This window comes from Hemiscyllium ocellatum, chromosome 48, assembly GCF_020745735.1.
Source record: "Hemiscyllium ocellatum isolate sHemOce1 chromosome 48, sHemOce1.pat.X.cur, whole genome shotgun sequence".
In the NCBI taxonomy this organism is placed as follows: domain Eukaryota; kingdom Metazoa; phylum Chordata; class Chondrichthyes; order Orectolobiformes; family Hemiscylliidae; genus Hemiscyllium; species Hemiscyllium ocellatum.
This window is the reverse complement of record NC_083448.1, coordinates 7,905,417-7,932,940: the sequence shown is the minus strand read 5'-3', so window position 1 is coordinate 7,932,940 and position 27,524 is coordinate 7,905,417. Positions and strand designations below refer to the sequence as shown.

At 43.6% G+C, this 27,524-nt stretch overlaps 1 protein-coding gene across 6 annotated transcripts in view; it reads left to right on the top strand.

Annotated features, from left to right (window-relative positions):
- Positions 1-27,524, top strand: part of LOC132837036 (histone acetyltransferase KAT6A-like) — a 292,136-nt gene that overhangs the window by 210,645 nt on the left and 53,967 nt on the right. For 5 of the 6 annotated variants that reach the window (XM_060856693.1, XM_060856694.1, XM_060856690.1 and 2 more), the window contains 2 exons: positions 7,117-7,976; positions 13,450-13,568. In XM_060856693.1, the coding sequence (XP_060712676.1) occupies positions 7,117-7,976; positions 13,450-13,568 (979 nt within the window). The remainder of the gene's footprint in view (positions 1-7,116; positions 7,977-13,449; positions 13,569-27,524) is intronic. The other variant, XM_060856695.1, reaches the window with a different exon arrangement.

Genomic DNA, 27,524 nt, shown 5'->3' with positions numbered 1-27,524 from the left:
TTAGCGAAGGGAAATGCAGGGATCGCGGAGGGCCAGTGGGTCTGGGTGGGATGCTCTTTGGAGGGTCATTGTGGACTCAATAGGCTGAATAGCCTGAATCCACACTATCGGGATTCTGTGATTCAAATGCTGTGATAAGAGCAGAAGTAGAATATTCAGTACTTTGAACTTGGCCTGCCGTTCATTTGTGAATCTACAACCAGGGGTCAGCGTTTCAGGATAATGAGGAGACCATTTAGGACTGAGATGAAGAACCATTTCATCACTCAGCGGGTACAGTGAATCTGTGAAATTTTCAACCACAAATCACTGTAAATATATTCAAGAAAGTGACACAAAGTTCTGAGGAAGGGTCACCAGACTCGAAATGTTAACTCTGATTTCTCTTCACAGATACTATCAGACGTGCTGATCATAGTTGATCCTCTTATTGAGATGCCAATCTCCAACTTCATATGCAAGAAAAACCAAAGGTGCTGGAAAAGCTCAGCACGTCTGATAGTATCTGTGAAGAGAAATCAGAGTTAACATTTCGAGTCTGGTGACCCTTCCTCAGAACTTTGTGTCACTTTCTTGAATATATTTACAGTGATTTGTGGTTGAAAATTTCACAGATTCACTGTACCCGCTGAGTGATGAAATGGTTCTTCATCTCAGTCCTAAATGGTCTCCTCATTATCCTGAAACGCCGACCCCTGGTTGTAGACTCATAAACCGGGGAAACATCCTCCCTACATCAAGTCTGTCCAACCCTGTTAGAATTTAGTACGTTTCAATCAGATTCCCTCTCATCCTTTTGACTGCCCAGCTGAACCAACTCAGGACAGTCCTGCCATTCTGGCTAGCAGTCTAATGAATCTCTGCGTTACTCCCTCCTTGCCAAATATATCCTTTCTCAGATGAGATCAAAACTGCATGCAGTACTCCTGGTGTGGTATCACCAAGGCCCTGTGTAATTGTAGGAAGATATGCCATCTTCTGAATGCTAAATCTGCTATAATCTATTATACTATTTGATTTGCCACTTATTGTCTCCTTTCATGGACACATCTCAACATATCACTGTTTTATACATGCACACATCTCAACATATCACTGTTTAAATAAAACTGTTCAAGTAATGATTATCAGGAAGAAAAGTTTCATACCTCAGCCATCAGAACCCTGAACTGTGTGTACATTATCAGACTGCTGGCTTTGCTTTGAACAATGCTTCGTTCAAGTTCAGTGTGGTGAAGAGCAAAGCTATTGTCTGTGATCCACACGACTAACCACATGCCCTTGACACTGGCTCAACCCCTGGCAGTCATCCAAATCAGAAGCAGAATTTTCTTGACCTTGATGCAATATTTGTCCCTGAGAAGACCTTCCTCCCACTTATCCATGCCATGACTTGAAATACTTAATTCCACCAGCTCAACATGTCCTGAGTGCACCATTGCCTCAGCTTATCTGCTGATGGTAATGGAGTTCTCTTGTGATCAGTATTAGGATCTTTGCTCTTCCTGATCTACATGAATGAGCTAGACCTTGAGGCACATATCCTTCCTCCCCCAACTCTGGCATTGTGAGCATTCACGATTTTGATGGCTGTACTGTTGGCAGATGTGCGTTCAGCAGTCAAGGTGCTTTCAGCTTGAGTTGCTTTGACACCGAAGGTGCTGCCTTTTGACCAAGCATATCACTATTTGGTCTGATGGCTTGCTTTGTGATGGTGTCAGGTTTTTTGAATGTATCATTGTGATGCACCTTGTGACATGTGGTGAAGTGAGAGAGACTGCATAGATGCAAGTTGTTGGTGATCCACTTCTGTGAGCAACATCGTACAAAATGCACAGGTTGGACCTTCAAGTTGAACGATATGAAAATGAAATAGTTTTTGTCCTGTACTTGGTCTTGTATAGATTCTGTTCTAAAGTATAGGAGGCATGGAGTCATAGACATCGCTTTTTTGTTGTTTAACCTATTTTTCTATTCAATCTGTTGAGAGATGTTAGTACACCCCTTGAGTCCAGGTGCAGGGACACTCCCACTGCACCACAGGAGTGCCCTGAAACAATTTCTAATGGGCCTGTTCAGAACACTAATGACACACCTAAAGAGCAGGTAGCACCTAAACTAGAGCCTCATGACTCAGAGGTGAAGATGCTGCCACTGCACCACAAGAGGGTTCCCAAAGCCAACAGCCTCTGGTTTTCCAAGGTGGTTCTCCCATCCAAATACTGACTAGGCCTGGGTCTGCTGAGCTTCGGAGATCAGACGAGATCAGGGGGTTTCCAGTCTAGTCTGGCCATTATACGTATATTCATCGCCTGTGTGGTGATGACTTGCAGCTGTTTACACTGGGACTAGCTAATTCCTAATTGGAGTCTTATCCAAATTCCAACGTGTTTTGCTAAAGCGAATTTGTTTCAGGCGACGGTCACACCTGGTCGATTTCGTACTTCAAATGCAGGCACTGATCAGAGATAGGGTGTGGTTGTTGCATGTGAGGCAGGTAGAGGGATCCTGAGTTCAGGAATGAAGGGGCTTCAGCTCTTGACTTGACCATGCCAACAGATATGCTTTCAGTGTGGATGAGGAAAAGGGCTACTGACCATGGCACCAGGATGCAGGAGGCCATTCAAGAGGGAGGGAGCGAAAAGGCACGTGCTAGTTGTCGGGGACTCCATATTTAGGGTGATTGAGAGCATCGTTAGGAAGCAGGATTGAGAGTCGTGCATGGTGTGTTGCCTGCCCGGTGCAAGACATCTCTGACCAGTTTGAAAGGATATTGGAGTGGGAGGGCGAGGATCCAGTTGTTGTGGTCCACGTTGGGGCAAACAACAGACACAAGGCTAGGTCGGCGGACCTGTTTGAGGGTTATCAAGCACTAGGAATGAAATTAAGGAATAGGTCCTCTAGGGTTATAATCTCCAGATTACTATCCAAGCCATGTGCAAATTGCCTTAGGGATAAGAAAATCATGTAAGTGCACACGTGGCTAAAGGAGTGGGGTGGGAAAGAGGGGTTTCATTTCATGGAGCATAAGCATTGGTTTTGGAACAGGAGGGATCTGTACTGATGGGATGGTTTCTATCTGAACGTATGTGGAGCCAATGTTCTTGCGAAAAGGTTAAATAGGGTGGTCACTCTGACTTTAAATGACTGAATCCGGGGAGAAGGGAAGGGGAAAATGACAGGAAGTATGATGGTAAACGGATAGGTAAGCAGCAGGTGTGAGGAACTGTTTAACTGCATGTCAGACTATGAAGGAAGTGAAAAGGAAGGATTACTCGGGGATACTATTGATGGAGATATTGGAATTCATAACGAGGTTACAAAAGTTAGCATAAGGGCACTTTCTCTGAATGCTTGTAGCATTCGTAACAAGGTAGATGAGTTAACGGCACAAACCGTGGCGAATGAATGTGATTGAGTCATTGCAGAGACATGGTTACAGGAAGGTCATGACTGGGAGTTAAATATCTAGGGGTATCAGACTGTTCAGAAGGACAGGCAGGGAGTTCAGGGAGGTGTTGGAGCTGTGATATTTCAGGACGACATTAGAGCGGTGGTGAGAGATGATTTAGGTTCGTTGGAGAATAAAGTTGAATCCATGAGGGTGGAAATGATAAATTCCGAGAAGAAAAAGTCACTGATAGGTGTAGTCTATACGCCACCAAATAATAACATCACGTTGGGGCAGACACTCAACAAAGGAATAACTGATACCTGTTAAAAATTGTGCAGCAATTATCATGGGAGATTTTAATCTACATGTCCATGAGTCAAATCAAGTCGGTAGCAGTTGAGGAGGAGTTCATTGAGTGTATCAGCGATAGTTTTCTTAAACAGTATGCACTGGAACCTACAGTGGAGCAAGCGGTCTGAGATGTGGTCCTGTGGAAGGAGACAGGAATAATGAATGATATCATAGTTGGAGATCCCCTTGGAAGGAGTGATCACAGTATGGTTGAATTGAGAATACAGATGAAAATGCGAAGATAATAGAATGCCAGAGTCCTGTGCTTAGACAAAAGAGATCACAATCGGATAAGGGAGGAGTTGGCTAAAGTAGACTGGAAGCAAAGGCTTTGTGGTGGGACAGTTGACAGACAGTGGAGGACTTGGAAAGCGACCTTTCAAAGTGCTCAGCAAATGTAAAGACCAGGAACAAGGAAGGACTGGAGGAGTAGGGGTAATCTGCCATGGGTGTCCAAGGAAGCAGGGGAGGCTATCAAATTGAAAGGAAAGGCATACAAAGTGCCAAGATTAGTGGGAAACTAGGAGATTGGGAAGGCTTTAAAGGTCAACAGAAAGCCACGGAAAACAGCTATAAATAAAAGTAAGATGGATTAGGAGAATAAGCTAGCAGAGAATACGAAGACAGATAGCAAATGTTTCTATGAATATATAAAGTGAAAAAGAGTGGCTAAAGCAAACATTGGTCCGTTAAAGGATGAGATAGGGAATTTAGTAATGGGCTATAAGGAAATAGCAGAAGCATTGAGTGGGTATTTTGTGTCGGTCGTCATAGTGGAAAACACGATTAACGTGCTATTAATTGACCAAGAGACAAAGGTAGGTGAGGACCTGGAAACAATCATCACCAAAGAGGTAGTGTTCTCGAAGGTAATGGAGCTGAGGAGAGGCAATGCATCCAAGGGTGCTGAAAGAGATGGCAGGAGAAATAGCAAATGTACTTGTTATTTTCCAGACTTCACCAGACTCTGGCACAGTTCCAGCAGCGGGGAAAGCAGCAGATGTGATGCCAATGTTTAAAAAAGGAGGTGGACAAAAGATGGGGAATTATAGACTGGTTTGCTTAATGTCTGTAGTGGGGAAGATGCGTGAGTCTATTAGCAAGGAAGAAATAGTGAGGCATCTCGTTAGAAATTGTCCCCTTGGGCAGACACAGCATGGGTTCATGAAGAGCAGGTCATGCTTGATAAATGTGCTGGGATTCTCTGAAGAAATTATGAGCACCTTGAACAACAGGGATCCAGTAGATGTGGTGTGTCTAGCTTTCCAAAAGGCATTTGACAAGGTGCTGCACAAAAGGCTGCTGCATAAGAAGGATGCATAACATTACAAGCAATGTATTAGCGTGGATAGAGGGTTGGCTAACAGGTATCAAAGAATGGGAATAAACATGTGCTATTCTGTTGACTTTCAGTGATTAATGGTATGCCTCATGGATCAGTGTGAGGAACACAATTATTCACAACTTGCACAGATGATTTGGAGTCGAGGACAACGTGTAGTATGTCGAAGTTTGTGCATGACACTAAGATGAGTGGTACAGCAAAGTGTACAGAGGACTGTGAAACTTGGCAAAGGGACATCGTTTGTGAGAGGGCAAAGGTCTGGCAGATGGAGTACAATGTTAATAAATGTGCAGTCATCCATTTCGGGAGGAATGACTGTAAAAAGGATCTGACTGGTTTCAAAAAAATGTTCATGCTGTTGTGCAGAGGGACCTGGGTGTCCTTGTGCATGAATCGCGCAAGGTTGGTCTGCATGCATAGCCTCAAAACGAGGGGGAGGATAGATTTGAGACTGAATTGAGAAGGAACTTCTTCACCCAGAGGGTTGTGAATCTATGGAATTCCCTGCCCAGTGAAGTAGTTGAGGCTTCCTCACTACATGTTTTTAAAGATAATGTTTTGAACAGTAAAGGGATTAAAGGTTATGGTGAGTGTGCGAGGAAATGGAGCTGAGGCCACAAAAAGATCAGCCATGATCTTATTGAGTGGCGGAACACATTCGAAGGGCCAAATGGCCTACTCCTCCTAGTTATTGCATAAAGTAAACAAGAAATGTTGGCTTTACAGAAACGTGGTATTGTGCAGAGTGTTGCTGCAGTATTTACTGACAGTCAGCAATTTATCCTCACCAGTAGAGACTAAATCCTGATTGTGCAACTGGTGAGCATTGGGAGAGACCTAATCAACACTTTAGATGCTTCTGTTTCGGTTCTAGTTTTGCTTGTATCCATTTCCATTCTCGGGCACACTCCAAGATACGAGTACTTCTTCAGGGATCCTCTGTCCTTGCCTTGGATCCTGGCTCCATAGCTTGTTGCACTCAGTACTCATTTCTACTGACGCTCCCAGCCCCTTATTCAGGGGCACCATGAATAAATGCCATTACTATGAATCTGTGCATCCGGGAAAAATCTCCCCAATCTCACCCCTTCACCTTAGTTAACAGTCTTCAGAGGCATTACTCAATCCCTTGTGCTTCTTATGTAAGCTTCGATATTCCAAATCAATTCTGGTGAAGCAGGTAAGCAACAGGCTCGGTGATGGAGGGCTTTCTTCATCATGCACTAACCAGCTCACGAGTCTTGCCATTGTTGTGGGATTAGCAACTCGTGATGACCTCACATGGAAATTTTTTGCCGGAATGTGCAAACCTGAATGGAAAACGCATCACCCATTCCATGGAAAAATGGGAAGAATTAAAAGTCCAATCATAGAATCTGTCCGAATTGCATGGCAGTTCTGTTTGTTGAGGTGTGTTTTCTATTTCTCAATTTGCAATACATGTGTTCGTGACATATACCCAGCACCATATTGTTGACTTAATGCACCTGGTTCTTCCAGTGCAGAACAACCCTTCAGTGTTGATTGCATCCCACTTTATGTGGACCGTGTTACAAGATTGGAATTTTCTTTTTCCAGAATCCTGCCGCCACCCAAGAGTAGAGTGGTGTTTTCCATGATTCAAACCACCAACCCTCAAATTGTGTTAATGCTTCAAATAAAAAGCTATGTCTTGAATATTTGCCAGCAATAAAAAAAAAATTCATTTCTCAGAAAAGGTAATGAGCCAAGCACCATCAGCTTTTCACTTGCTCCATAAGAGTCATGTCTTCTTGAATGTTCTGGTATATTCATGTAAAAGGGTGGCTTGATAAACATTCACCAAACATAAGATGCCTCCTTTTCCAGCAGGTGGTGTACTGTACCTTTCAGTTTTGTGCCACCATTTGTGAATTATAAATGGATTCCTTGTTTTGTCACACTTATTTCTTAATGGCAAAATAAGTTGCGTTTTAGAAGTGGTCGATTCAGTCTCCGAAAGTGCTTTTTGAATCATCAAACCTGAATACTCTGTCTCCTTCCACAGATCAAAAGGTTCTCAGCCGTTTGACAAAGAGAGGCAAAGTCCTGGTCGGGGTCGTAAGCGCAAAATCTCAGCAGTCCCTTCGAAGCCGGGACGATTGGATGGACTGAGCACCTTGAATTCGCGAACCACCAAATCCTCCCGCCTGAAAATGAACAAGAAAACCAAAGGGCTCATTGATGGCCTTAGCAAATTCTTCACCCCTTCGCCCGATGGCCGCAAGCCACGGGGTGAACTCCTGGACTTAGCTGAGCAATACAGGCTCAAACGAAAGGGCCCACGAAAATCAAGCACTTCTGACAACAGCACATGGCCCACAGGTACTGCACTGACCTCATTAACCCCTGCATGCCCAGTATCACCTGACATGTCTGTGCCAGCACGAAGGTGCCATTTAAGCAGCATCAAATCATCTCCCTGTACTAGCCGTTTTGATAACGTCAGTAAGCAGGCATTCACTGGCCATTTAAATGTATGCAGAATGCCCAGGTTAAGAAAGGAGCCAACTGACATTGCTTCCTCTCTGTATACTCCCAAACCCTCTGATGAAGCAGACATTGAATTAACTCCTCCTTGTCTTACACCTTGTGAACCTTGCCCTACTTCCATTGATAAATCTGCTCTCCCAAGCGATTGGGAGTGTAGCAAGAAAAACAATTCCACTTTGCAAATCTCACCATACCTACGACTGAGTACATCTGTAGACACGGCTGCTAAACTGCACTCTCATTATTTCCTGCCATTTTCTGTGAGAGAGAAAGCAATAAGGGGCAGCCGGTGTAAAATGAGACATGGAAAGACGATCCTTTGGCACGGGAAAGGGAACGTGGAATTAGGAAGGAATAAAAGTGCCGAGGACAAGGGTAAGAAGTAAATGCCATGCCATCATGCATCGCTAGCACTAGAAGTTGGCTTTTTATTGCGCTTTTTTTGGGGTGCTTCAGTCAGTTGCTGTTGACTTTTGGGAGGGAGGGTTGGACTTATGCCATGAAAGTAGCTCTGCACATTCTCATTTCGTGAAAAAGCACAGTAGGTCCAGTAGAATCTCAAAAGCAAAAAGACAGACTGATATTTTTAGTAGAGACGTTTATTCACAATATTTAACTTGTCAAATGCTCAAATGTAATCTGCTCTTTATTTTCTATTTTCCTGACTTAATTCCAAATCTCTCATCTTCGTGGAATGATTAACGTTAATGAATTGGCTAGAATATGGATGCCTTGGAAAAGAGGTGGAATTGCCACCCAGAGCGACTGACTTGCATTGCTTTTCTCCGGCTAGATTGGAAATAAGCGGTGACACACAGACGTTGCAAGTGAACAAGTGCAGTGTCACTGTTGTTGGGCATATCTTTCATGGCATGAGAGGAACATCCATTTGAATTGGAAAATATTCCTCAAGGTCGAGTTGGCTGAAAAAATCTTGTCATGTGCAGATTGATACGGCCAGATCACTTGAAGAGTATTTTCCTAATCGTGTAGAATTGCATCGTGTTGCCTATTGCTTTTTATTATTCAAAGCGTTTCCACTCACTAGGATTTGTAGGGCTAGAATAAAGCTGGAACTTTTTATTGTGTTAGAGACACACAAGCGCTCTTGTAACTTGAAGATGAGAAATTGGAGCTTCTGATGTTCACTCTGCTTTTCACTAAGCTCATGACCAGTCTCCTGCCTCATCTCTATCTTTTCTGTACTTATATCAATTTTATCCATTTCATTTTCTAAAAGTTCCAATCTCTGATTTGAACATGTCCAGTGACCAAATGTCAACAGCTCTCGAGGATAGATCTCTCTTTCCCCCTCTTCACTACCCACATCCTCCTCTTCTCCCTTTTGTGAAAAAAAACTCCTTTTCATAATAGAATCTTCTGCCAAACTTCTTTTTCTGAAAAAAAACAATGTGAGTGAGATTTCCCCTCTCCTCTTAACTCCCAGGAATGTAGATTTATTCTGAAAATGAAAATATTGGAGCTCCCTTCCTACCTGCAGGAAGCAGTGTTGAACCCCTTAGACCAACACTGAGCGCATGGCAGTTGTAACTTCACTCTGACCCTAAACAATTGCAGCAAAGTTTCTTTCCTTGTATAAGCTAGGCACTTAGCAAGAAAGGTTCATGTGGTATTTACTGAGCGAATTGCTTGCTGTATCTCCAGACCATTTTTCTTGAATTCATATACAAGGACACCCAGATATCTCTAAATATCAGCATTGATTTCCCAATCTGTCAACAATATTCTGCATTTCCATTTTTTTTCTATCAAAGTGGCGAACTTCAGATTTCTTCAAGTTCGATTCCAGCTGCCACATTGTTGCCCACTGACTTTCATCGGCCTGAATTCCTCTGCAGGTTCTCTTACGTTCTCCTCAAGTTTGCTTTCCCACTGAAATTTGTATCGTCAGCCAACTTCAGAAAGTTACTCTGTCTCTTCTACTAAGTCTTGTTGTCACCACTAACTAGCTGAAACTGAAGTGTTGATGCTTATGGTAGCCTGTCAATCCCAATATGACCCAGTTATTCTGGCTGTTGTTTTCTGTCCATTAGCTACTCCTCAATTCATGATTAATATTATACTGGTAAATCTCATTGACCCAAATACCACCATGTACCACCTTGTTGAAGAGTTATTCAAAGTCCTACTTTATGACTCTAGATTCATTCTGTTGCCATTTACTGTTAATTCCTACCCATTTCGTAATGCTCATCCTCAAGAGGCTTGTTGATGTGCTGATGTCGAAAACCATTCTGTGATCAGCAAGTCCATACTCTGGTTGGCAATGTTGTTTGGCGGAATTATTCAAGTCTTACAGAGTGTGTTTATCCTTGCTATAGATACCTGTGACTTTCTGACCATGACCTTGCTCAACACTGCAACAGTTGTTTTGGGGCCCACAATTATTTATTGCCTTTTAGTGATTCCTCCTGCTATCCCAATTCATTGTACTACTTCTGAACTAAGTTTCTTCCTGTTGACGATCTTTGTCCTGTTTATGCCCATTTAGCACGTCTTTCAAAAATCGAGTGACCTGAAGTATTTAATGCTTGTTCTTCGTCATTCAGCATCCATATTTCTGTGATGGTTGATGGATCAAATCAATTTGTTTTTCTCTACGGTATTCATCTGTTTTGGAAGCTTTTGTGCCCATGAATATAATGCCTTAACTTGCATATGTTTCTGTTTTTCCATGGTGCCATCCTAGTCATGAGCACCCCTGTTTCTTTGCTAAGCTTTTTGTCCACATGTAACACATTTTGGATACCTTTACCCAAATAGCTGTCTTATTGTTCATATGCTGTTGGAATTACCCACAAGCCCATTCAATAATTTCAAGTCCTAGTTCACTTGTTGCCGGGATACGAATCCCAGCTGGGTTAAGAAAGTCTTTCGCAATAGAGCCGCTCCCTTTTTCTTGCCTGCTGATGCCATTGCCCCTGAATCAAAATCCCTGCCTACCACACCACTTCTTCAGCGTTATATTTAACCTTGTCATCTGGTTGGCCAAATGCCCGTTCTCACATGGATCACTGAAGGATACAGAGATTATTGCCATCATGTTTCTGAATGTTAACCTTAGCCCTGGCTCCTCAACTTGTTCAGGAGAATCTCCTCCTTAGCCTTTTATTCTTAATTTCTCAACGGATTGCAATAACTGGATCATTGGACTTATCAAAGTTGCACTCCAGTCTTGCAAGATGTACTTAAGTTTGGATTAGAGTGGTGCTGGAAAAGCACAGCAGTTCAGACAGCATCCGAGGAGCAGGAAAATCGACGTTGCGGGCAAAAGCCCTTCATCAGGAATACGGGCAGAGTGCCTGAAGCGTGGAGAGATAAGTTAGAGGAGGGTGGGCGTGGGGAGAAAGTAGCATCGAGTACAATAGGTGAGTGGGGGAGGGGATGAAGGTGATTGGTCAGGGAGGAGGGTGGAGTGGATAGGTGGGAAGGAAGATAAGCAGGTAGGACAAGTCATGGGGACAGTGCTGAGCTGGAAGTTTGGAGCTGGGGTGAGGTGGGGGAAGGGGAAATGAGGAAACTGTTGAAGTCCACATTGATGCCCTGGGGTTGAAGTGTTCCGTGGCAGAAGATAAGGCGTTCTTCCTCCAGTCGTCTGGTGGTGAGGGAGCGACGGTGAAGGAGGCCTGGGCAGAGTGGGAGCGGGAGTTGAAATGTTGGGCCACGGGGTGGTGTGGTTGATTGGTGCGGGTGTCCCAGAGATGTTCCCTCAAGCGCTCTGCTTGGAGACGTCCAGTCTCCCCAATGTAGAGGAGACCGCATCGGGAGCAACGGATACAATAAGCCTTGGGCCAAGGAAGCCGCACTGCCTTTGGAATTTCCAGTCATGGCTGCTGACTGTTTAATTGGACTGTCCCACATGATGATGATATTCCTTTTGACTCAACCGCCTTTCAAGTCCTGCCAAACCATGGCCTGATGACCCCTTATCAGAATATCTAAGTAAAACTTTGTCTGCCAGTGCCAGTTTTACAGCTGTGTGCTGGCATTTCTGAAAAAGTGTATAACGCAGCTGTGCCTATCTGGGAATGTAATGCTCTCCACAACTTCCAGCTTCAATTGGAACATATCACCTAAGTTGCTTCCCACTTGTTTTTATTTGTTCGTTTGGTCACTGGATATGTATCTCATTCTTTTATTTGATGCTTTAGTTCTTCGTTTTTAAAACTCATTTCTTGATCATTTCTTTATCCATAAGCATACTTCCTGGATTTCTCCCTTCTGATATGATGTCGCTTCGTGGTATTTTCTCTCGATGCAGTTCGTATCTCTTGCCTTCTGTGTTGCACATTTGTTTGAATATTTGGGGCTGCTGTTGGTGCCCCCCCACACTCCTAGTTCTACTACTTGGCTGTTGCTTCTTTGTAAATACCCGGCATTGTTTGGATTGCTCCTCATGCCGAAATACTTGGGGTCACTCTGGGTGCACATGACTGTTCTGCTGGGTTTCCCATGAGATCCTTGGGGGTTTCTCCCTCATTCATTGTTGCCTCACCTTTATGTTGCTGCTTTACCATCCATCACTTCAGCTTCTCAGTTACTTGGCCGTGCTTTCTCTTAAACTAGAAAGAGCAGCTTTTCGAGAAGAAGATTTTTATCTAAACTGTTGCTGTCCTCTGCTTGTCCTCTCCCCATTTCCTCTTCGGATACAGAGCTACTTCAGTGCTCAGATGACCTGAGTTAGTCCTTGTCAGGAGGATTGGTCTGTGGAGTTTAAATATCCTTTTGCCTACCTTGGGTAGTGGAGAAGTGAGGGGACTGAGTTCCCTGTCCAAAAATACAAGATTTGTCACTTTGTTGAGTAGTATGCTGCCGTACCACATTGAGTGATGCTGCAAGCCTAGTTTGCTCAGATAAAAATGTTGATTCGGTATTTTGCTTTGGTTAAGTGTAGACGTGATTACGAAGTTGCATCCATTTTCAAACAGCAAGTACTGAAGTGTGCAAGAGGACCACGATTCTCGCGACTAAATTAGTACTTCGTTGTAACTTTTGCCCTTGGTTATGAACCATGAGCATATTTAATTTAAGCTGCTACTGCCTTCTGCTTTGTCTCGTGTGTAATATTTGCTGCCCTGTTTGTTTATATTGTTTTTTATTTTCTAGTCTACACCGACTGTATTGGGCCGTTCTTTTTTGTTTCACCCCTCCCCTCCCACCAGTGATACCGGCTTGTGTCTTTTCAGTGATTATACTTTGCCACCCTTGTCAGTGGTGAGTTCCTGATCTGGGCTGTGCAGATGCAGGGTGCTCCGAACAGAGTTGAGGTACTTCCCCACTGAAAGAAACCGGTAAATGCAAGTGCTCCTGTTCTACCTGCAAGAGTCAGAGCACTCACTGGCAGAGTCTTGAGGTTAGTTTGCCTCACCCTGTTGTTTGGCAAGTGGAGGAAATCCATCTCAGCGAGCTGACCGTTAGCACCTGAACTCTGAAACACAGGAGTTGAATACAGCAAACAGCACTTGAATGTAGGATATTGGTGCCCCCTCTTCGGGCTGTGGTGTGTTCAGTTGGAGCTGACTTGCTGCTGTAATGGAAAAGCAAACATGAACCTCCAATTGGAGCAATAGGAAAAAAAGAGAATTTCTGAATCGAAAGTAATCAGCAACCAGCACAGTGTAACTAATAGTTATCCCTGAAATGGCTTGCTATGTTTTTTAGACTTGTAGACATCAATGCTGCTGCTTTGCTCCATACACGTTTTGCAGCTGTCCAAATACAGGTTGTCAGTTGTCTACGATTGCTTCCCCACAAGCCAAGGATTCTTGTAGGTGGGTATACCAGAGTAAATTCCTTCCACTAATATCAGGTTTTTCTAAATCTGCAGACAATCAGGACTCGTGGAGCTGCAGACGTGACATTGAGGATGACCAATCGCTGAACAAGGACATTGTGACTGAGAAAGACTTGGACCTTTTTCAGCACGTTCAGGAGCTTGCATTGGAGGTAAGATGAAGCACAGCAATATTTTGGTGAACGTTGGCTTGAAATTTACTGACTAGAGAATCAAAGATAAGGTCGATATTTTTGAGATTTGCAGGAAATAAAAATGTGATAAGCTGATAAGAGTGAAGTCACTTTGACTGAAATTTTCCTTCGCAGTTTTGTAAAAAAAATCATTGGGGTTATTTGCAAAATGAGAGAGAATAAATTGGCATCAGATGTATGAGAATATTCTCCATGATAGAATGTCAAAGTATGAAGGACTTGAATCCAAAGCTCCAAGTGCAACACACAATTGGATGTGGAGAGAAAATGTGTGCGGCCAGCTGACTGTATCACAAAGTACCATGTTAGTAGGTCACTGGCTATGAAGTGGTTGAGAAAACAGAGTTACTACACTGCAAGCAGTGGGGACTTTGAGCTGAACAGTGCAATTCCAGGTCCACCTACATTATTTTGGTAACCCAAATGTAGTTTTGTATAGACCAGAAGAAATCCCAACAATAGTGAATTGGCTAAGAAATGTACATGAGGATGTGACTTAAACACTGCTTGCCTGAATGTGGTGGGTTGTTTGCTAACATGCATCATCCTTTGCAGCCGAAGTGTTAACACGCCCCGCTTGTTCCTGTTGACCAACAGAAAATAGATTATCCAGAGGATGTGTTATGAGTTCTGAATTATTCTGAAATTCTTTTGTACTTGTTCATGTCCATCAATAAAGAAGTGTGAGCAGATTTTTCAAGGCAAAATTTGAGTTTCCTTGTTACCTTCAAAGGAGATGTCGTGTTGAGTAAAAGGTATCTCTGTGCTGGTGTGACTGACCTGATGGTAGTCAAAAGTTCAAGTTGGTACTGGGTGCCTATTCACACGCAAGTATTGAAGAGTGTGAGTGGATAGCAAGGAGCAGGTCAGAAACCACAGAACCTTCTTTCACAGTTCCCTTGGTTCTGCAAATCAGTACAAAACTGAGAACTCCTTTGTTACTCATCCAGTTGTGGCGGGTCCCTGCCCAGGAACCTCCTTTTTCAGAATGTGTTCTTCATTGTTCACATCCTTTTTTGAGTTACTGTTTCATTTTTAGCTGTTTTGTCTTGCCCTGTTTTTCAATTACCACGGGTCTCATTGTGTAGAAGTGTTCAAGTCAAGGAGAGAAGCAGTTTTATTTTTTTTGAGAAAGCTGTCAAGTGTGATTATCTTTCAAACTCAGTTTGCAGTTGTTGCCTGTGAATTGCTTGACCCAAATGCAATGATCTTTGTGCTAAAGAATAAACAAAAGAGCTGGATTGGTGAAGTGAATACACCTTCACGTTCAGTTGTACTTGTTCTCTGCATGGTTGGAGCTGACAGTGATGAGAGAGCCCGTATTTCTACATTCGCCAAGTGTTGTTGCACCCAGTGAACATTGGACGAGATGCACTTACATTGAACCTTCAATGTAAATCATGAAAGCAAATCGCAGAATGTAATCAGACAAAATAAGAGGCTGTTTAAACCAAAAGTATGGGTAAAGAGGTGGGTTTTGGCGGGGTGGTGGTGTGTGCTGTACCAAAATAAGATCTGAGCGTAAGGGCCTACACACTTGAAGGTATGGGTGTTGTTTGGAGCGAAGAAAGGAGAAGATGCAGAAGAACTTGCAACAAGGACTTGTGTATCCTCTTTAACATAATCAGATGTCTCAAGGTGCTTCAGTTCATGACACCCAGCCATACAAGGATGTGTTGGATCAGCTGACCAAAAGCTCAGCCAAGTAGGTGAATGTTAAGAAATATTGCAAAGCTGGAAGGAGAGGCAGAAAGTTGTAGGGGGTGTATTCCAGAGTCCATGTTCCAGGCATTTTAAATTAAGTGACCACTGGTTGAATGATCAATTTTAGTACTAATATCCCTTGTGGACTAATGTTCTGCTAAGGCAACCTCCCAAGATCTGCGCAGACAGCTACTTCTGCAAGTGTCATCCCAATTGGCATGTGCAGAACATGGCAGCATCAATATAATGGAAGGAACATTGTTTGGGGCTGCGCAACAGGTCAGGATTAGAGGAATGCTGCAACGTTTCTTCTGTGCTGAACTACCACACACACCGATTGGCATCTGGATGCTGATGCTGCACGTCTGTCTCCGAAGTCTGAGCATCGAAGACAAGTTAGAGGGAGTATTGTTGTGGTTACGGATCACGGGAGGGCCAAGCTCATGGAGGGATTTGGAAACATCTGAGAGAGCATGGATGACAATTTTGAAATGAAAACCTTACTTGACTGTGAGCCAATGTAGATTAAGTCTTGTCTGTGGCATTGGGGTATGGGAATTGGTACAAGGTAAGGCATAGGCAGCAGCTCTATTGCCCAATTCATATCAGTGCCCTAACCCTGTCTTCAACGAGTTGTTCTGTTCAACTGGATGAGGCACAGACGTGCATGAGTGCGTGCGCGCGCACACACACACACACACACACACACACCACCTCCCCTCCCCCCATGTAAATGTGCTTTCTTTGTTGACCTCTCTTCCTTTTGTCTGCAGCTCTCTTTTATCTCTGGTCTTGCAGCTCCCATGTGTTCACTTCATTCCTGTTTCTGCTCCTTTGAGATTGAGGGGCAGCAGGTCACATCGATCAGTATTCCTTCTGAGCCATGACGAAAGAGACTCATTCCCTTTACCATTGAGAGAAACTCTTGAAAGTCATCTTGAAACATGCTGGAAAAGTACAAGAGATTCTCGAGACATATGAATAATATTATCAACGTTACTGACTATGCTCCGTCTGGTTAAAGTTCACTGCAATTAGATTTGTCCAGTCTCAGGGAAACAAAGGCTATGTGAGGATTTCATGGCAGATGAGTTGAAACTGGTGAGGTTGGTTGATGTAATGGAAGTTGAAATAAGCCATGGTAGTGATAGCATGAACATGAACAAGGAAGCTCATCTCAGTGTCCGTTTTGATAAAGTACGTGTGAAGGGATTGGCTTCATACCAGGTGATTGTAGGGAGAGGAATGGGGTCAGCAGATGGAGGTTGAACTTAGAAATGGCGAGTGAAAATAATAGCTCCAGAATTCTCAATAATGTACAGGAATGAAATTCCTCCTCATCTAGTCCTGAATGTCACAGAAGCAGTCTGTTAATGAAACAACAACGGATGGGTCTCGAGAGCTGTTGGCCAGGTAGAGCTGGGTGTCAGCAATGTAAATGTGAAAGCTAATGCTGTGCCTTTTAGATGATGCCATCAAGAAAAACGGTGTTGAGGATAAAGAAAAATGATTTGGGCCAAGGATAAACTCTTCACATACGCAAGAGGTAATGGTGCAATGGTTTTGCCTGTAAGCTATTACGTCTTGTGAGTGCAAGGCTGCATCATTGGGCCAATTTTCAGCCATTTTGCTGTGGTGTCAGGCTGGATCACTATCCATGCAGATTTGACTCGAATGAAATCCTGTTTTTGGTGGAATTCTCTTTCTTTGTGTTCCCTTGAGTTCAAACCCATGGAGACTGGCATTGGTTGACTGGAAGATATCACGTTCAAGGCACAGTGCGATCCAATGGTTGTCACTTTTAATTGTATCTTAGGCCAAGGCCCCATTCAGATATTTGAGTCTGAGTCTTGTGGGTCTTTTCAGAATGCTAACAGTTGGGCAGTGGAGATGTTTTAAGCAGCAGGTTTCAGTCAGATAGCTGACAGTTGGCACACTGGAAGGCCTTGAGGAGGTGAAGTTCTGTTTCACACATAGGAAAAGCTGGAATTGCACTGCTCAGTCAGAGTCAGCCTTGGAAACCCAGTGCCAGGCAGACTGAAGAGAAGAGATTGACAACGTGAGGTCAAGGCAGTCAAGATTTGAGGGAGATCAGAGTTCTGACCTTGAAGTGAGAGGAGCTGAGGTCCCTTTTTTGGGGTTGGGGGGTGGTTGGTTGTTGGACTGCTTTAAAGAATTTCCATGACTCACTGGCATCTAGGTGGATTCCTGAGAAAATTCAGTCTCCTGTCTTGGCTATGTCTGCTCTTTATTGTGTGGTTTCGTTGGAGGTTGGATTTTTTTTTCTGTTTACTCATGTTAAATCTGGATTTCAGAGTACAAGATTGTTTGCTTTTTGTTTTCTGTATACTAAGATTGTTTTTTTATGAATTTAAGTCTGTTGAATCCTGTGGTTTTAATCTTTAAGGAAATAATTCTGACTTGCAACTTGGTCAACTTTTAAAGCTTTGAGTTTCTTGTCCCTCACCTGAGAGTAACCAGATTTGGCCGTCTGGTCAAGGATTGTAACAGCACGACTCAGGAACCCTACAGACCAAAGGGCCCAGGAATGAGTGGTGAACCAGGCTCACCAGGGGAATATTGAAATAACTTGAGTCACAAGGTGAGGGGCTGGTGAGCGTTTCAGCAACAGAGATGCTTTGTTGACAACGGAGCCAAGAATTATTATGGAAACGGGCATGAATAGTCTTGGTGATTGTATGGCAACGTGGCCAGAAGCTTGCCCTGGGTGAAATGAAGCACGAGGGTCCCAACATGCTCTTTTCCAGTCTCGTGACAGTTGCCAGTGACAGTGATGGTGCTTGTGCAAAGGACTGGACTTTGTAGCAGAGACTGAAGACAAGGGCTTCAGTGTAGTTAAGGAACAGTGCTGCTTCCACTGTTAGACCAGCAGTGTGACAAATGAGCAAATGTGCAGGCATTGTTGGGGACTGGTGAGATAGTGTTTGATGCCACTGTTGTCCATCTGCAACCTGATCTGTTTCCACACGGGATCACCAAGGGGACAGCGGACAATTATGGAATAGGATGAGGCCACTGAGAGAGAGAGAGAGAGAGAGAAAAGAAACCATTGCAGGTGATATTGGCATGAGTGCAGTCTCTCTCCTCTCAGTATCAGAGAAGCATTGGAGGATGGTGGTCTGCTCAATCTGTTGTAGGTTGCATGCAAGTTTTCACATCAGGGAATGTTTAAATAATGGCATGCAAAAAAAATTGGTATTCAGCAGTTGGTGAGGCATGAACAAATAGATTAGTGAACCTGACATCAGTGGTGGGTAAATTGTTGGGATTCTGAGGGACAGAATTTACATGCACTTGGAAAGGCAAGGACTGATTGGGATAGTCAGCATGGCTTGGTGCATGAGAAATAGTATCTCACTAACTTGATTGAGATTTTTGAAGAAGGAATGAGGAGGATTGATGAAAGCAGAGCAGTGGATGCGATCTGTATGGATGTCAGTAAGGCATTAGACAAGGTTCCTTGTGGTTGACTGGTTAATAAGGTTGGATCACATGAAATACAGGGAGAGCTAGTCATTTGAATATAGAATTGGCTTGAAGGTAAGAGACTCGGTTTTGGTGGAGTGTTGCTTTTCACATTGGAGACCTGTGACCATTGGTATGCCACATGGGTCAGTGCTGGGTCCACAGCTTTTCGTCATTTATATAAATAATTTGGATGTGAACATAGGAGGTATAGTTAGTAAGTTTGCAGAAGACCCCACAATTGGTGGTGTAGTGGACAACGAAGAAGGTTACCTCAGAGTACAAGGGGACCTTGATCAGGTGAGCAAATGGGCCAAAGATGGAATTTAATTCAGATAAATGTGAGGTGCTGCATTTTGGAAAGGCAAATCAGGGCAAGACTTGTAGACTTAATGGTAGTTATGTTGTACCAGTGTTGGACTGGGGTGGACCAAGTTAAAAATCACACAGCACCACATTGTATTCCCTCAGGTTTATTTGGAAGTACAAGCTTTCGAAGTGCTGCTCCTTCATTAGGTAACTCGTGAGGCAGGATCATAAGCCACAGAATTTACATAAATTCTTTCTTTTGCTGTAAATTCTGTGTCTTATGATCCTGTGCAACTAGTTAGCTGATGAAGGAGCAGTGCTCCAAAAGCTAGTGCTTCCAAATAAACCTCTTGGACGACAACCTGGTGTTGTGTGATTTTTACATGAAATGGCAAAGTGCTGGGGAGTGTCGCTGGGCAAAGAGATCTTGGGATGCAGGCTCTTTGTTCCTTGAAGGTGGATATGCACGTCGACAGGGTAGTAAAGATGCCATTTGGCACGCTTGTCTTTATTGGTCGTTGCATTGAGTGGAGGAGTTGAGAGGTCATGCTGGGCTACACAGGACATTAGTTCGGCCACTTTTGGAAAAGTCAATTAAATTTTGGTCTCCCTGCTGGAGGAAGGATGTTGTGAAACTTGAAAAGGTTCAGAAAAGGTTTGCAAGAATGTTGCCAGGGTTGGAGGATTTGAGCTACAGGGAGAGGCTGAATAGGCTGGGGCTGTTTTCCCTGGAGCATTGGAGGCTGAGGGCTGACCTTGTAGAGGTTTATAAAATCATGAGGGGCAATGATAGGATAAATAGCCAACATCTGTTTCCCAGGGTGGGGGAGCCCAGAACTAGAGGGGCATAGGTTTAAGTTGAGAGGGGAAAGATATAAAAGGGACCCAAGGGGCAACTGTTCTGTGCAGAGGGAAGTGCATGTGTGGAAGTGGTGGAAGCTGGTGCAATTACAGCATTTAAAAGGCATCTGGATGGGTATGTAAATAAGAAGGGTTTGGAGGGATATGGGCCAAGTGCTGGCAAATGGGACGAGATTAGGTTGGGATATCTGGTCGGCATGGACAAATTGGACCGAAGAATCTGTTTCCGTGCTGCACAAATCTACAGCTATCAATCGGTATTAAGAGTTTGTATCCACATTACTGTTAATAAATTGTTTTTGGAGATGACATTTTGTCTGTTTTACGACTGTGCTGTAAAAGTGAGGGAATTCCTTTATCTGTGACTTGGCTGTAGTATTTGAAGGGTTGGGGTTGATGATGAAGTAGCCTTTCACTTTGCATGTAAAGATGGCATTTTATTGCCGGCAGCTTGAAGTTTTGGATGGATCATCAAAGATGAGAAAAGAAATATTGAAAAAGGGAGTGCAGTTTGACCAATTTGCAAAGTGTTTTGCCCCAGTCTGCTTCGCGATACGTAGCATGCTGCTATAAATAGCAAGCGTGTGCTGTGTGGAAAACTGTGGGGGAAAAGAATAACTAGCAACCTTGGGTCCTCAAAGGATTAAGGCAAGCTGCCAGCATTGTTCTCTGTGCCTGGTGTTTGCTTCGCTGAAATCAGGAGCAGAGTGTTGGTCACGTGACGTGTCACAGCTGCTGCAACACATCAGTGGCCAGGGAGTTAAACCACCGTTAATGCATGCATAGAGAGAGAGAGAGAGAGAGCAAGCCTTTCTCTGCTCTCTTCCTCTCTCTGCACCTGGCTGAAGGGAAAGTTGTTTTTAACCTAAAGTACTGTATCACTTCTGTTAACCCGTCAACATATGTGCTGGTGCTGCGTGCGCGTACGTTTTCTCCTACCTAGCCATGTGCAAGCAGTTGTACTGGAGCCGAATGTCAGCATTTCCATTTGGAATCCAACTCGGAGAGAGGTGGGAGCATGAAGGGATGGGTTTGATGGCCTATGCATTGGCACAGGTTAGAATATCACTTTCTGTACTTGGTGTTCGCTGACTGGTCATCTGGTTCAGGGGGGGTTACTGGCTAAGCTGTGCATTTGTACGGTGGCGAGTGGAGATCATTGCAATTTCCTTTTTATTTTGCTGAATTCAAGTTTTCTTTACATTGGTGCGTCCCACATTTGGAAACTTCAAAAATAGTCAAGTTTAAATGACTTAGCTTGCAAGTTTGTTAATTGGACCCTGTAAAGCGTGTGGTTTCTGAATTTATTTGTCAGGTTAATATGAAGAATGCCATGAATTGTGGGGCATGTGAAGTATGGGCACATGACTGCATTTGTATGAAATAAGGCATATGGAAAATGGATAACTGCAATCACCGTACCCCTCAGGAAGGGTGCACAATAACAACCCAACGCATTTGTGAACAAGGAGCAAGACATCTGCAAGGGTTACTTACAGTTGTCCTAATTAGTCCAGTCCTGATGTCAGTCAGTGATCAATAGAAATGTAGGAAATCAGTGGGCATGAGAAGGTCCATTCTGGGTAGTATAATGCTATCAACTGTTAATCTTCCCGTCCAGGCCAGAATGGAGTTCTGACAATAGGTCCCCACGACCATTGCCATTTGTATTCAAGTGACACTGGGTCATTTCTCCGCTCTGTGTATTTTCTAGTTGCCTGGCATCTGTATCATTACCGGTTGGAATGGTGTGGGGATAGTATGAGCGAGGCAGGAAGCAGCATCAGTTTGTGTATACCAGGGGGTTGGACTCAGGAGTTAACGAGGAATCAGGAGGAAGTGTTCTTGTCGACACCATTTCTAATTCGGATTGTGAGGATCAGTCATACTGGTGCAATTTTTCTTTTATATCCTTAGGGGAGGTGATAGTCTGTGATCTTCTAAACCAGTTTCTTTAGTTCTGAATCTTATGGTAACCTCAAACTTCCCCATCTTTCTGCAGTGCAACAGATTCTACACTTGGTTATGGAAGTACCCCAGTTAGTGGACCTCTGGTACTCTGTGCTCGGTTGACATAACACGCCTACCTCCAAACATACGCAACAGTTGATTGATGATTGATAGCAAATTAACCTCCCTTTATCCCACTGCAGATGCTCTGACTTGAATTCTCCGCTCCTTCCTGTCCATACCGACCTATTCTTTGTGACTATCAGGTTTTGCATGTCCGAATAAATAGCTGTGCAGTTAAGTTCTCCTTGGATTCATGTTCAACCTTGGTCGTTTAGCTCATTTATTTTTGCCAGGAGGCCCAGCACTTGAATGTCCTTGATGGAGTGGGAAGGGGAGTTGCAGTGGTCAGCCACAGGGCGGTGAGTTCTTTGGTACATGTGTCCCAGAGATGTTCCCTGAAACACCCCACAGGTTGGTGTCATGTCTCCACAATGTCGAGAAGACCATACCGAGAGCAGTGGACCCAGTCGGTGAGTTGTTTGGGTGTGCAGGAAAATCTCTGCAGGATATGGAAGGATGCTTTGAGGCCTTGGATGGAGCTGCGTCGGCAGGTGTGGGCACAGATTTTACACCTCCTGTGGCAGCAAGGGAAGGTGCTGGGTGTGGAGAGTGGGGTTGGTAGGGCTGTAGACCTAATGTGCACCTTCCCTTGTTGTTGCAAGAGGTGTGAAACCTACCCCCCCCCCCCCCCCCCCCCCCCCCCGGCAACATTAGGGAGGCAGGACAACGCCAACTCGGGGAATGTTTCAGGGGACATCTTTGGGACACGCACCAACAACACCATTGCCTGATGGCCAACCACTTGAACTCCTCCTCCCAGTCTGCCAAGGACATGCAGGTCCTGGGCCGTCTCGACTGCCAAATCATAGTCACTCAACGACTGGAGGAAGAACACTTCATCTTCGGCCTTGGAACTCTTCGACCGCACAGCATTAACATTAATGTCCCCTGTCCCCACCTCATCCCAGATCTAACCCTCGGACTCGGCACTACCCTCTTGAACTGTGCTGCCAATCCATCTTGTTTCCCACCTATCCACTTCATCCTCCCCTCCCACCCATCACGATCGCCCCCACCTGCATCTACTTACCACCTTCCCCCAACCTCCACCCACCCTCCTATTTATCTCTCAGCCCCCTTCTCCCTCCCACATTCCTGAAGAAGGGCTTATCCCTGAAATGTCGACTGTCTGTCTGGCCTGCTGCGCTTTTCTAGCGCAACAGCTTTCAACTCATTTTATTTTGCTGCCATTTTAGATCCAAGCACACAAGTGGATGATTTTGTTTGGTGTTGTGGTTCTGTTCGTTGTTTGGTGTGCAAAACAAATATGTGATCTATTTCAGTTACTTTTTACTAAAAGTAAGAAGAGGGTCTCGCCTAATCAAGCGTTCTTTCATTTTTACTTCTGAAGTACTTTCTACTGGCTGTTCAAACCCTTCAGTACTCTTTGAACCTCTGGATTATGCTGCTGTACTTCCTTAGATAAGCCTGCAGCTTCCCTATTAATCTCTCCTGACATCCTCTGAAGGGATATTGAGCCCTTGGTAATATTTTCATTGAAAGTTGCAGCAGGACAAGCCAGGAGCAGCATCAGGAGTCCACTGTCCCCTTAATACTACCTAATCTGATAATATGGTAAACCTTTAAACCCATACTTGCAGCCACCTCCTGCCATCTCAAGTGATCTCACAACTTGGATTATTACTTCAAACATGGAAGATTATCTCTGATCACTTTATTGTCTCTCATCACCCAAAAACTCCTCAATCTCCACCTTGTGCCAGTTCCCACACTTGTAGAAGCTGCCTCCCATTTCAGTTCAAAATATATATCAAACATGCAAACTGCTGAGCAGTGATCCTCTACTGATCCAAACATTTTCTGGTCAATTCTTTTCTCACTCACCCTCACTTCTCGCTTGTGATGCTTAATCCCCCAGTAAAACCATTGATAGTCCCTCAACTGCAACTTTGAATAATGCCCTAATTTCTGTATCCTTCAGACCAAAGGGTCCAGACTCGCACAGGTATGTTCAGGAAATGGTTCAACCAGATCTTCTGCACCATATCAAACAAGATTGGGTCTTGCGTTCACCTACTGAAATAGCTGTCATTGTCAGGTTCTTCCTGCGAAGCAAGGATGATCTCTACCACCTTGTGACTGCAAACTATCTGCTTGACTCCTGTCTGTCTGTGTTTCTTCCTGGATCTCACCTCCAGCAGCGTGGTTTTCTTTGCGACTGGCAGCGAGAGCTATCCAATCAGCTGCCTCTGCTGCTTCCATCCCTTCTCCTAGCTCATGTTCTGTTACTATTCATGCTCATTATAAACAACCAAGTCAGAAATGATCAAGTTGCAAAACTATGAAGATCATCTTGCTGAAATGAAGACTGGTATAACGTGCTTGTTCCAAATCTTTGTCATAGTTGGCAGTCCATTTGAATGCCTCCTCAGAAGCCCTGCAGTGGCCCTGGGTGGGTCTGAAACTATTTTAGAAGAATTCATTATTTTACCTCGGTTATTCAGTCTCCTTCCAAATCTTGTAAGCTTGTATGATCGCAACTTGTGTTGCCTTCAGCTGAGTTCTTGAATTATCTTTGTTCTTCTGAGAACTATTTCCTTTAAATCTGTAAAATTATATATTTTTTATTAAGTCAGAATTGTCCTCAACTTAGCCATTTGGTTTCTTTCGTCTTGTTTTAAAATGTTCCTGCTGCTTACGTTTGATTTCATACAGTCTTTTTCAAAATGCTCTCAAGATAAAAATTTCCTTCGTGACTGACGAACAAGGCATTCCAAACAGAAGATTTACGGTGCCGATAATATATATTACGAACTTTTATCCTGAGGTTTATGGTTGTCTAAGTTGCTACAGTTGGTTGCATGAGTGATTAGGTCTGCAGAACAGTGTGTCATTCTAATTCTGCCATTATTGGCTCACAAGATGTTGTTGTTGAGTTAATCAGACCTTGACGACCCATTGTTGGTAGTTTAATCTTTGTGAAGTAATTGAATTAATAACCATATTGAAGTTGGAATTTATGTTGTTGTAGTTAATTCCAGGATCTTGCACTTTTATCTGATGCCTTCAGTTCCATGACTCTGTTTCCATGTTTATTGAAACTTGGGCCTATCCTGGTTGATGTACAGAAGGCTAAGAGTTAAGGTTGCCTCCTACTCACATTTGACCTAAGTTTTGATGTATTCATGTAAGCTTAGAACAGAGAGACGCAATTAAGGGTAGCATCTCAGACTGGCAAAGAGTTTAAAATAACTCCACAGGATGAGAAATGGGACCTATTCAGCCCACAATGCTGTGGATGCTGGAAATTTGACATGAACCGCTGGTGGTAGCATCTGTGGAAACAATCTGAGTTCTGGATGTAGGTTTGCTCGCTGAGCTGGAAGGTTCGTTTTCAGACGTTTCGTCACTATATTAGGTAACATATTCAGTGAGCCTCTGAAAAATCATTTAGAGGCAGTGAGGAAGATTCAAAGAAATGTTGACGCAATGATATTCGAATGGAGAGATGATACCTAACAGGCAAAAGAGAACTGACTCAAAGCTCTTTTCTCTCACCAAGGAGAGTTGTGGGAGGTGACCTGATGGAGATCTATGAGATGAAAGCCATTGATAATCTAAGAGTTGATGTTACCACTCTTAGAAGAGACAAGTACAAAGGGTCGTAAATGTAAGATAGCAATAAAGCTATGAGAGAATTAAGGAAAATATATTTCTTTTAAACAAGAATATGGTGAGGATGTGGAGTTCCATACCAAAGGAGTAGTTGTAGTCAATTGCTGATCAATTAAGGTAAATCTATATCAGCACACAACTGAGAAATTAATGGCAATGTATCTTGATGAGATGAAATGAAGAAGGCTAAGTGGAGGTTCATGTGGAACCTGAAAACCAGGATGAGCCTGGTTGGCAGACACTGGAAATACTACTGAGTTGTTTCTAATATTAGTGATAATTTATTGAGCCCTTCTGTTACGCGCACATACTGTTGTGCTCCCTTTGTGCTGATTCATCACCATTTTAAAAGGGAGCATAATGCCATTTTTCACATATGAGAGAAATATGGTTCAGCCACAAAGGGAACAACATTGCTGTGTGAATTCCAAAACAAGCTCTGGCATGATTGAACTGTCATTGATTTGTGGGCTTTGCGGTTTCCATTGGAAGTCAGACTCACAGGGCAAATGGTCCTCAGCATTTCACAACTTAACATGTGCATTCAGGAGAAGCAAGAATGTGCAAGGGCCATTACCTGGAAATCAGTATGTGCAATTTCAGACATTGTGTGACAAGTGACTTCTCTTGCTGTGATGAGAATCCTTGAAGGTTGTGTGCTATTTTAGCGCATAATGCTTCTGAAAACCTGTAAATTAAAATCTGTCATACTGGTAAAAGCCTCAAGAACTGAAGCAGATATCCCGGTTCTGATTGCTGGATGCATATGGCATAGTTTTGCCGCCTTTAAAGAAGTCTGAGGCCAGCTGGAAGCAAAACACTCTCTTTCAGTGATAGTCAAACATCTGACTGCTATTGAGAGCAGTCTCTAGAATTTAGCAAATGCAGTGCTCTGTTTATGATTTTGTTTATCTCCAGCGAAAACATGTTTCTTTGGGTTTCCGCAGATGTAATTGGCAATGATGCAATTGTTTCATACTTGCGCAAGGTATTTTCTCTCATTAACTGCATCACTGATACAGCCACGCCCATGTCTGGAGAAATACGGTTTCGAATAATTGTTCAGATCTCTGTCGAGGATGCAAATGCGCTTTGTTCTCGTTTAGTTTCTTGCACTATATGCAGCAGCTCTGGAAGCCCAAGAGATATTTAGATGGTGAAGTTTGGACTGATATGTCAATTCATAATTACACATGTTCCATCTGCCAAAGAAGATAAGCCATTGCTTCAAGTTGTAATTTTATTTCTCGTTTCAGTAATAGGATTCAGTGGACATACACAGAATGACAACATTGAAAAGGCCAATTAGAAGATGCCTCTTTGTCGCCATTCCCACTTGCACACAATCATCTTCATTCACATAACCACATCCCCTGATCTCAGGTTCCTATATTAGCTGCTGGTCCAGGAACTGAATCCTAGTGCACCAATTCTGTCAGGCTCTCGATTGAATTTCTTAGCTTGTCCTCTATCCTCACTGGCTATTCGTTCTGGGCGTCTTGAGCAACAGTTTGGCTCTTGCTGCCCTGCTTCATGCTGTCGTAATTTGAAATATTTATTTTAAGAACTGCTTTTTTAGAGGTGTTTTAGGTGTTGGAACTGATATCCACGAAGTCCAGGAGCAGTAATTCCAATTTCATTTGGTGTTGAATTGTTTTGGAGCTTTGGGGGAAGACAGATCAAAGCAACGGGACTTGAAAAAGGAGGGAGAGAGATATAACCAGAGACCACATGGTCAGAGAATGAAACGAGAAAGAAACCTACACTGCTGTCTGACACAGCAGTGAATCTGCTAAGCTGCTGCTTTTGCTGTTTGAGTTCAAGTATCTCTGGACATGGGAGTAC